At 44.5% G+C, this 11,522-nt stretch overlaps 1 protein-coding gene across 12 annotated transcripts in view; it reads left to right on the top strand.

Annotated features, from left to right (window-relative positions):
- The first annotated feature begins 3,421 nt into the window (after window positions 1-3,421).
- Window positions 3,422-11,522, top strand: part of gphnb (gephyrin b) — a 110,874-nt gene continuing 102,773 nt past the window's right edge. For 9 of the 12 annotated variants that reach the window (XM_082506290.1, XM_082506292.1, XM_082506285.1 and 6 more), the window contains exon 1: window positions 3,422-3,550. In XM_082506290.1, the coding sequence (XP_082362416.1) occupies window positions 3,487-3,550 (64 nt within the window). In that variant the 5' untranslated portion in view covers window positions 3,422-3,486. The remainder of the gene's footprint in view (window positions 3,551-11,522) is intronic. The other 3 variants (XM_082506283.1, XM_082506289.1, XM_082506295.1) reach the window with 1 other exon arrangement.

The raw sequence follows: 11,522 nt of genomic DNA, 5'->3' as shown, positions 1-11,522 counted from the left end.
AGATGTAATGGGTTTGAATCCAAAGCCCTGGAGCAATGTTCTGTGCTGCTGTAATGGTGGTGGGAGTAGGCAGAGATCCTGCACTCATCAGAATGGTGCCTAACACACACACACACAAACACACACTCACTCTCTCTTTCTCTCCCAATCTATCTCTCTCATTCTCATGTTTTCTCTCTTGTTCTTCCCATTTTCCAATCCTCCCTTAATTTCTCTCCCTTCACTGGAGCAGACCAGAGGTGTACACCACCCTGCCTCTTACTCGTCCCAACCTCCTTGCCATGTTGTTGCCTAATTACTGTCTCTAAACAAGGGTTTTGTCCCCAGCAGTCCTCAATTAAATGTCTGCTGCTCATTCGCAGATGGATAATTGTTTTGGGGTTTTTTTTTCCCTTCCTCGCTCTCTTCCCCTTTTTCAGCTCAGGCCACATTTAGTCAGGTATTCTGCAGAAGGCATCAGGGAATAATGCTAAAAAAGCCCGAAGGTAAGTTTCCCTTTTCTTGTTTACTTTTTTCCACCTCTTATTTTAATTAAGGAACAGCATCCCACCGTGAGCAGGGGAACATTTCCAAGACGACATATGATTGGTGCAGGGAGTTAGAGTCAAACTGCCTGCTCCAAAAAATGCAAGTGACATAAATCCATTAAGTCTTTCTTAAAAGAAAAAAAAAGAAGAAAGACTGAACTTTGACTAATCAAACACACATTTGGTTTTAAATGAAATATTTGACCTATATTAAATGATGAGGTACATCGCCATAAAGTGGTGTTTAACTTTGTGGAACCCTGTAAAACTTGCAGCTGCACGCTTTATCATGCATGTAACAACTTCAGCCTGCTGTTTTCTTTTTAGGAATGGGGGCAGGCTTGGGATCATTGGAGTGGAAGTAAAGCTTTACGGCTCTTTGGTGACAACATCCTGCATGTTTTATGGCATTGGAAGTATCTGTTACTTTTTCCAGCCATTTCACCAGTCCAGAGACTTTGGGGAAATTATGAAATCAAAATAACAAAGGGCATTTATGCAGAAATATGTCCTTGTTTGTCTCTGAGGTTGAGTAGGTTATCCTCTTTATGCTGTGTTTGCATTTACAACAGCTAAATTTGCTTTCCGTAGTTTTGTGGGAGATTCCCCTGCCAGAGTCCCCAGCAGCCTAAAGACAGAGTTTAAGTGCCTCTAATGCTGTAAAACACAAACACCCAGAACAGGCGGCTGTCCTCTGGCTGCACCCCTTTCTCTTCTTTCTATCTTGGGAAAACAAGGGGATTCCCTGCGCTCACCACAAAGATGAGGATGCATATGTTTACGGCTCTCTCTGTCTACCGAGGCTCCGCTTTTTATTGTGATGGATGGTGAGGCAAAAGGGGAGAGCGATGGCCCTTGCCTCCCCGTCACCTAGCCATGAACAGCGAGCAGCTCGACCGACAGTGAGGTAATTACACCATCATTATAACACGCACTTGTGCACAAGCATACTTATTTGCACACTACATAAACACAGTCCTCTACACACCAGATGGGGTCCCCAATGTCTTCAGCCTGATGACTCCCTCCCTCCCCTCCTCTGTACATCTCTCCTCTACTATCTTTTTTTCTCAGTTTCCCTCTCTATGCCAACTAGGGAATTCCAGCCTTCCAGGAAAGCTTGCCAGCTCTGGACCACAGAGTGTGTCTGCGAATATTTGTGTATGTGTGTGTGAGAGAGAGAGCAAGAGAAAGAGAGAGGCACCGTCTGTTTGCATTGTATGTGCACATATGCGCAGTTCATCTGGGCATGCTAATCCTCACTATTAACAATTGGTAAGTATTTAACACTGGTGTCTCATTGACAAGCTGACAGATGTGTAAGCTTTTGTGATGCTGTGCTGGAGGGAAGAATACCGGACATCTGTATTATCGCACTTTACCTCATAATATAAAGCACCTAGAGGCAACTACTGTTGTGATGTGGCGCTATATAAATAAAATTTCATTGAATTGAATCGAATTGAACATGTTTTTCAGCGTTTCTAAAAGAAAGTCAAAAAAAGCATTGACTCTTTCTTTTTTCCCCTCCCTTTTTTCTCTGCGTGTTGGTGTACTACGTTGTTTTGTCTGTGAATCTTGGGTGTGGCCTTCTCCAGACCCTCGCTTCATTCAGGTTCTCATCACCCTTCTGTAAATCGTACCACCTCTTTGATGTATTCATTTCAAAGAAGACTATTTCCAGTGCTTTGCATTTTGGGGTAAATAGTTTTGAATTTGTCTGTCAGTAATAATAAAATGATTGCACCCATTTTATTTGTATATTGTATATGTAAGGTTTTTGACTGTGTGCATTGTTTTTTTTGGGGGTTTTTTTGTTTTCTTGTTTTTTAAAGAAAAAGTACATGAAGATGCGTGGTATGTATTCCATGGCCTTAATAAATGTGAATTTAAAGAGAGAAAAAACAGGACCGGGAGCATTTAGCTCGGACAGGTTATGTAACTGGTATCCAACTGAGGTATGCGGTGCAAGGCAACAGTGCACAACAGGACATCAAACTTCCAGGGAAGATCAGGAAGGCGTTCAATAAGCCCTTGAATGTCTTGTTTCATGTCCTTGTCAGAGCACCCCTGATGCTTCGCTGTGTAACAGATGAGTAAGAAAAGAGTGGAAACTGTGCCATGCACTTGGTTGGGTCATTGGACAGGAATATGGCAACACTGATAAAAAACCTAGAGGAGCTGTCTCATTTCTTCCTCCTTTAGTGTGCTCATATACCTGTGCTGATGAATTATGATAGATTCCCCCCCCAATGAGAATAATACACCATGGAAGCATGAGGCCAGTCCATAAATAGCAGCGGTGCTTTTTTGCCCGGGGATGTAGTTGCATTTTTACAGGTCAGACTGTGATCTCCTCTTAAGCCTTTGCATTGAGACACAGCCGCAACATCTCTAGAGTGTTGACCTTGCTGTTTGAGGGCCCCCCTTTAATCTAATAAAGCAGGTGGCATCTTAAAAAGGAAGAGCTGGACGGAGGAAGGGGCTTAATTGGGTTTTCAGATCGTAGAAAGGATGCTGTTATTAATCACGTTTTAGGGTCCATGAAGCCTTCCTAGCTCCGAAGGATGCATGACATATAAACTGAGTGACGTCTGCAGACGTAACTACTGTTAATCAGTCTCCCTAAAAGCCTTCTCAGAAAATAATGGTCTCCATAAGAAATAATCTAGGATCCACACTACAACCGTGGCTGGCGGCCAGCAGAGTGATGTGTGCGGTTTAAACGGCCCCCGCATCCTGCCCGCTTATCTGTAGGTGTCCCGATGATCGCTCGGCGTTCTACTCCTCTCGTCTATTTATTCATTTATTTATTTATTTTTTGCTGTATCCCAGCCCTCCTCCAGAGCTTCCTCCTCCTCCTCTTCCTCCTCCTCCCCTCCCTCTCCCGACTAAGTTCGATGCGATCGGCTCTGGGCCCTGCCGTGAGTTCTCGGTGCGGGCGACAGCGCTGCTGAACATGGCGTCAGACGGGATGATTTTAACGAACCACGACCACCAAATCCGGGTCGGAGTCTTGACAGGTAAACGCAGAAATGTCCACCGCCCGTTTCATCTTTCGCTCATGTTTCTGTGAATTCATTTCCGCCGGCTGCCGGCCCGGTTCTTCATACGTGTCGGCTGGCTTTGCTTGGCGGCGGCGGCTCTGAGTCTCTCGCTGATTTTTTTTTTTCAGCCTCTTGAAGGCGACGCTGATTTAAAGCCGGGTCTTGGGGTTTTTTCCCCCCTCTCTCCTCTCTTACCGGTATGCATGACAACCAGTGCTAATGTGGTAAATGTGGGCTCTGCATTGGCGTGTGTAGATTTCTTGTCGAGCCGTTTTCCCTGCTGCTGATGCTGAAGAAGAAGAAGCGCTCAGTTTGTGCATTGAATAATTCATGCCCCTATCTGCTTGTCAAAGCTGAGAATTACAGCTGACCGTGTGTTGTGTCGATACTGAAGATGCTCAGCCTCTATGTTGCATTACGGACACCCAACTGACCACAGCATTTTTTTAAGTGCTGCTCACGACAGTTGCTGAAGGTGGATGTGGTGGTGATGATGATGAGCGCATCTTTGGCCTATTTAGAGCAGTGGCTGATGTGAGAAATTCAGTGAAATGAGTGTTAGACGGCTCACTGGGGGTTATTTTGTGAATGACATTGCCGACCGAGAAGTTTGGGCTGTATGATAACAGCTCTGGCTCGGTTTGGTAGGGCTGAACACACCGGTGAATCCCGACATTCCTCTGAACGCAGAGCGATGACGGCGCGTCTCTCGCTTACCAACACTGGAAACGTTCTGCGTTTAGATGCGATGTGAGGCTATGAGACGGCGGATGGTGTTGGATCTGGTCGCCGCCGGCCTTCATTTTACCCATATCTGTCACGCGCGCGTGTGTGTGTGTTAGACTGCTGCTTTGTCATGTTTCAAATCGGTAAAGCATAAGGCGAGGCGAAAATCAGCAGTTGTGGTCATGATCGGAAAGTAAATGAAACAGATTTGCTTTTTTTAGTGATATGGAGCGAGGGAGGGAGGGATGGAGACGATATCGGTGCTGGTAGTGGGAGCATGATAAAGGCTGTGCAAAGGAATACCCCCCCTCCACCCCCCCTCCAACCTTCCCCCCTCACCCCCTCCCTTTCCCTCTCTCTTCCTCTCCGTGTCCATGAGGCTGGATCGATCAATATTTCATGAAAAGCCGTGATCTCTCTCACACACATATGGTATTCCTCCGTATGGAAATCCAGTACGGAGGAGGTAGTAGGCGGTTTGCAGCGATGGAGGAATGACTGTGTAGACCCTCTGCTGAAATCTGCCAGGGAAACCCCCTCCATCACCAACAACAACACCACCACCACAACCACTCGTCTCCATCTCCATCCCTCCTCCTCCTCTCCCTCCTCTCCTAGCGCTGGAGGAAAGAGGCAACGCGCTGTCCGTGGTGCTGAAATCCAAGCGTCACTCACAAATCAGTGCGGTACTGACCCTACCACAGTAAATACTGCATGAGGTAGATACAGCCGGGAATGTAGCGGAGGATAAACGCATCCCAAGCCACTTTGATTTCTCTTCTTATCTACATCATCGTTTTTGGGCTGTATGATGGGGAGTTCCAAAGAGAAATAGTCATCGGCTGATGAGGATTTGGCATTAAAATTGGAAGTAAGCTTTTCTTGTGGATTCTGATTATGTTGGTGGCTGTTAGGTGGCTTATGTTCATCACCAACTGGAGGTCAAAGGATACTCATCCCTTTTTCATTTTTTTTAAACTGACATTAAGGCCCACGCCACATTAGAGTCTGTTAATTTCTGTGTGTGTCATCAGTCACTTAAATCCCCAACTGTATCCCCAGCAAACTGACAGATTGCCAGTTTGATCTTGCTGTGCAGTGTTGACAATTCCCGCATACATATGCCGATGTTGAGACGCACAGAGACACAACCGACAGCTTATTTGTCTTTTTGATGTATTTGTGTGTGCATATGGAAAAGGAAGGCTCGCACTGTCAGGTGAAACAAAGCATCAAAGGCGTGAGGGGAAAATCCTGCAGGAAATGGTGCACAATGGCATTAAGTTCCCATGTTGTACCTGACCCCTGGTCTTTTAAGACTCTAATCATGCTAGGATTACTACAATAACCTCTGCGTGTTTTGTTTTGGGTGGGTTTTTTTTCTCCTTTTGGGGAATTTACTGAGAGATGATGTATTTTGACAGCAAAAAAAAAAAAAACTCCCCTGCTGTGATGCCAGAAAGAAGCAAAGCATTCAGGTTGACTGAATCTCTCTTACAACTCAGAACCTTGTTGCTAAGCCTCAGTCTTCTACATCGACAGTGTTCATTCCGAGTCTGCTATGGTATGGGCCGTGTGTGTGAGCAGAATGCTAATGGAGTCTGGAGCGTTGCTCAATCTCCTTTTCTGCCAGGGTCAAAGGTCACCCGTCCACTCCTGCATTCAGTCACCAGGGAGCAGATGAGACCTTGGCTCATCCTCCTCCATCACTTAGCCCCACATCTCTTTAGACAGGTGACAGAGCCCAGGGGACATCTCTGTTTAGACCCTGGACACAGTGCAGGAGAGGTGAGCTGGCATCTCCAAGTGTGTGTGTGTGTGTGTATTAGAGAGAAAGAGAGAGAGGGGGGGGGGGAGGTAATGTATGTATTTTGTTGAACGTTTGAAGAAGAGGTGGGGTTTATTTGTGAGGAGAGGGAGGTAGAAAACTGGATAATTGGGGTGAACATGCTGTCACTTGTCAAAGATATCACATTGAAAATATGAGCTTTGTTAGGAGTGGATGAAAGCTTCTCACGCTGAGCTCAACCTTTGTGTGTGCTTGTTTTATTTTTTTGCGTCTACCTGTATGTAAGTGCTTGTGTGGTTGTGTATTTTTATGCATGATTGCTCAGTGGCTACTTTCGAACTGTCTGTGTTTCTTCCACTTTACCGTGAATTTTAATTGTCCTATGCCTCCCACCCTGGGCCTGCCTCAGGGTCTGAGCACTCATCTACGCACTCACTTCCTGTGAGTGTGTTCTTGTTTGTTGCATATGCATTTGCGTGCTCCATTCAAACACTCACATGTCCTATATTTCTTGCTAAATTAGTGGTCTGACTTGGCATGATGTATATTATGCATTTACAAAATGTACTTTGTATAAAAATATGGCAAAAATTTTGACTATTCTATGACATCTTGCCTTCTGAGGTCCAGGTTCGCTCCAGTTTTTGTCTGAATTGTGTGTGTATGTGTGTGTCCTTTGCATGCACAGTATGTGCATTTGCATGTGACTCCGCTTTGCTCTTCATCTTTGTGTAGTAATACCAAGCTCTGGCTGGGAAACACAGCTTCCAAATCCCCCCAGCCCCAAATATAGCCTCTGTATGCATACCTCCCATGATCACGCACACTGAGAGAGCGTGTAAGAGAGAGACTGAGTGAGAAAGAGAGAGAGAGAGCAGCAAAAGGCATTCAGTGGCTTTTAATCTGTGCAAAGCTGGCACGTATGTGTGGGACCATACAGTATTATTACAGGGCAGCGCCCCGTGCAAACGCCACGGATGCTCTTGGATGTGTGGCTTGATTCGCAGCCCACTGAAAACTCCATTGATGGTGGATGTTGTGTGTGGGTTAACGCTAGCCTTTCCTCAAAGAGACTTGGACACAACCTAACCACCAAGCTTCCGACGAAGAGCCGAGGCAGGAAAGCTCCACTGTGCGACAGTCAGCACATGTTTTTCCCTCTCCGATCTCCTTGTACCCCTTTCTCGGTCTTGTCTCTACCTCCCCACCCCACACATATATATTTTTCTCTTTTTCTATCTTCCTTGGTTTTAAGAACTCAGAGAGGCTCAGGGACATGTGGGCATCTCTCCAAACTTACATGTCTATCAGAAAGACATGAACTGACAGCAGGCAAGCTTCCCAAAACAACCACATTTAGATCACGCTCTCCATTCCTCTCTTAAGTAGAACTAATTCTGTGAATCTCATCAGAATGAATGAATGAAGCATTCATTTGGAAAGGATGGTGGTCTTTTTTTTTTTTAATCATATGAAGTCTGCATTTTATTGCTGAGTTAAAGACCCAACATGCTGTCCTAAAAATGAGACAGAACAACAGAAAAAAATTTTGCATTATTTCCCTTCAGCCTTAATGTATTTTGCTCGTGTGCAAGTGTGCAGGCTCACGGGATTGCGGAGATGTAAGTGTACCTTCTTGTGTGTGTACTTGTCTGGCTGCAGATGGGATAATAACTATTTAATCAGCTTTTCCACGTAATTTAATCTCTGGAGTTTATCCCAAACTCACCTTAACAACTTAGGTGCTAAAGAGGCTCTCAAGAGTAACAGGAGTCAAGTCAGCAAGAGGTGGAGCAGCTTGCCAGCGTACCTTGACCAAAATGCTATCGGGTGTCACCAAACAACACGGGTGTGTGCCAAATAATGGAGCAATTTCCTCTTAGTGTCTATTTATGACTCAACAAAGCAAAGTGCAGTTTTTGGCATTGTGGCCATTCCCATCTTGGGCTTTTTTTTTTAGAGCCAACAGTGACGGCATTTAGACAATATGGTCATTATTATTGCTGCATTAATTGGCAAGCTACAGGGAGGTTGGCAAACTGCATCCATAAATTGTAGGATTGAATCACACAGATACCTGATAATTAGTGTTAAATAACATATAAATAAAAATGTTGGCAAACCAAAACAAGGAACACATGTTCTGCATGGTCTGTTTTTACAATTAACTGCAAGCCCTGTAATTCATCTTTCATTAAGTGCAGCAGCAGCACTCCCAGTATGGCCTAGAGTTCCAGTTCCATGTCTGAATTAGGGGAGGTGAAGGGCAGCAATGCTAAGTTACTAATGAAATAGTAGAAATGAACTAAAGACAACAACACCGCAAACATGGTTGAGAGGTTCAGCTCAGTCATTCGGCAAACAGATATCGGCTACAGCTGCAATCAGAAGCTGTTTCTTATTTACGGCCTAATGAAATTAACATTAAATAAGGGAGAATTTATCAATAGATACCAAATCCATTTTTATACCAGGCTGTAAACTATTCATGTAGGCATATTTTATGCTCTAAAGCCATTTTAATATTGGAATCTATGGGGATTGACTTGGTTTTGGAGCCAAGTGGCGATTCCAGGAACTGCAATGTTTTTGGCACATACGTGTTGGTTTTATTTTTCATCCCCCAGGGGCTGTTGCTTTGTTGCAAACAAGCAAATGGACATTTTTTTTTGCTGGTGGGAAGCCATTGTGGGATTACCTTATGGCTTCAAGCATTAAACAAACAAGAGCCAGGAGACTGATCAGTGTTGTCTGCAAATGTTAAATGAAATAGGATCTTAAAGAAAGGTTTTGGCTTCTTGCAGAGTGTGCATGTTCTCCTCTAGCCTGTGGATTTTCAGCAGGTGCTCAGGCTTCCTCCCACAGTCTGATGAGATGAAGGTTAGGTTAACCTAATCGGCCCGTAGGTGTAAAGGTGTGTGATCTGTGTTTGACTGGCAACCTATCCACAATGGACACCGATTGTCACTAAGGAAGGATGTAAAATGACAGTGCGTGGCGGTACTGGATGGATAAGTGATATGGGATATGTAGTTTAGCCTATTTTTAGATGAAAAAAATGTGATATAAGACAGATTTAATTCGAAATTTGCATCCTTTTCAGTTAAACTCTTTGCTTTTTAATAACAGCACTATGTACTGAAAGAAGCAAATAACTGTTTACACACTTTTCTGGTTGTCTGTACAGTTAACAGCAGTACAATCTTTCAATCTGGAAGATGTTCTCAAACTCATTGTAGCTGTTGTAGTGTCGTGTTTTCTTCATTTGGCCAGTTATCCATAGGCAATGGCAAAAAATGCACAACTACACTACAAAGCAAGCTCAAAAAAGTCATTGCTAACTCCCTCGTGGCCACCAGCCTGTCATTGATCCCATTAGCATCACAAGATTATTATCATTCCTTCCCATTTTCCACTTCGCTGACGCTTAGACAGGCAAACGTAATATCCTGACAAAGCTGACATCATGACAGGATAACAAAAACACAAAATAAATGTTAACAGTCGGTTCTCTGGTGATATAAAGATACGTGGTTTGAATGGGAATCAGTGAGCCCCAGGCGTGTGTCTACCCACTAGCATGATTTTATTCCTCCTTTTTCCTGTTTTGACCCTACTCTTTGTGTCTGCGTACGGTTGAATCATCTATGAGCTGTTACTGGAGTGATCCCTTGCAATGATATGTGGGCATCTGTTCAACAATATGCTAGTCTGAGAGGGATACACTTGGAACAGAAGCGCTAAATCGGGAGAAAAAAAAATGAGCATATACTTGTTCCTGCTGCTTATTTCTCATCTGATTCCAGTATTTTTAGATCATCTCTGAGCCAAATCTGAGGGATTTCTTTTTATTTATTTAGACTTTGGTGGTTGTTGCCTGCATCATCACTGATGCGTAGGCTTCCAGCAGGCTGTCAAACTGGAAATGTTCATCATGTTACAATCCCATAGGCATGGAAGGCAAAGTGGTGCCGTTGTTAAAACGCAGGCATGCACCTTAATGGTTCCTCTTTGGACTCTACATCTATCTGAGCCCTTTATTTGCATGTGGTCAGACAAGGATTTGTCTTTTGTATGGGTGCAGCTCATACTGTAGCAGTAGGTAATACACAGACTGACCCTTTTCTCACTCGTTCTCTCTCTCTCTCTCTCTCTCTCTCTCTCTCTCACTCGCTCGCTCTCTGCATCAAATACACATACACACACAGCTGTCACAGCGGACAGCAGTAAGGCAGGCAGACCACATGACCAGAATAGACAATACGGGATCAGGGACACGAACACAGAATGAGAATTAAGTCTTCACTGCAAAGGAATTATTTTCAGCATCTAGTAGTGGGGATTGCAGGGTGTGCTGGGCCGGGAGGGGGGTGACTCCCCTCTACTCTCCTGTCCTCTCCTCTCCATTGCACACACCCCTCACTCTCTCTGGCTTTCTCTCTTTCTCTGTCTCTGCTTTCATAGCCCATGGAAATGATTCTCCCTTACTCTAAATAGTCTTCAGTTGGAATTGCGAGTTAGAACAAGAGGCAGACTGTATTGGCGGGGTCTCCTCCGCTTATGTAGGCTCTTGTCAACTCTCCAGAGAAGAGCTCCGTCGGAGCTGCCTGGAAAGCCATTCCCAGACTAAACGCGTAGGTGTAGGAGAGTTGGTTGGTTCCCACTCCCTCTAGGCATAAAGCAGTGCTACAGTCTGTCATTCATTTGACGCGATAAGCAGTTTAGACAAGAAAAGGACATTTGTGCTTGGTATTTTTAGAATGAAGGATTTGGAATTGTTAGCTTTGTGATAGTCTGGCTACCTGTACATGGTGTACCTCTCCTCTTGCGCAGTGTGGGTTGGCATAGGTATTATCCCACCACCTGTGACCCTAGGCAGTTAAGAACATAGATGAATGGAGCTTTTTAGTCGAAGCACTTAACTTGAAATGATTGATGATAAACCGGAAAGACTATCCTGACTGACAGGATATCTCTATGGCATCTGTGTGATGTTTTCTTGCCAACACATGCATGTCACTCTCCTGTTCCACCACATCCCAAAGGTGCTCTGCCGACTGTGGGAGCCATTTGAGTGCATAGAACTCATAGAGATTTTTTGAGCTTTGTGACATGATGTATTATCCTGCTGGAAGGAGACATCACGAAGATGGTGATCACAGTGTTTGCATAAAGGGACGTGATCAGAAACAACAGCATTATGCCACCACCACCAGTTTGAATTGTTGTGACAAGGTTGAATGGCGCCATGCTTTCATGTTCTTTATACCAAATTCTGACTCTAACATCTGAATATGACTACAGAGATCGAGACAAGGCAACATTTCTCCAGTCTTCTGTTGTCCAGTTTTGTGAATCATAGCCTCATGATTTAGGTCCTTGTTCTTAGCTGACCAACCCAGTGTGGTCTGCTGCTGCTGTAGCCCATCTGCT

Source organism: Aulonocara stuartgranti (genome assembly GCF_965226115.1).
Source record: "Aulonocara stuartgranti genome assembly, chromosome: 15".
Lineage (NCBI taxonomy): Eukaryota > Metazoa > Chordata > Actinopteri > Cichliformes > Cichlidae > Aulonocara > Aulonocara stuartgranti.
This window is presented reverse-complemented; position numbering and strand designations above follow the sequence as displayed.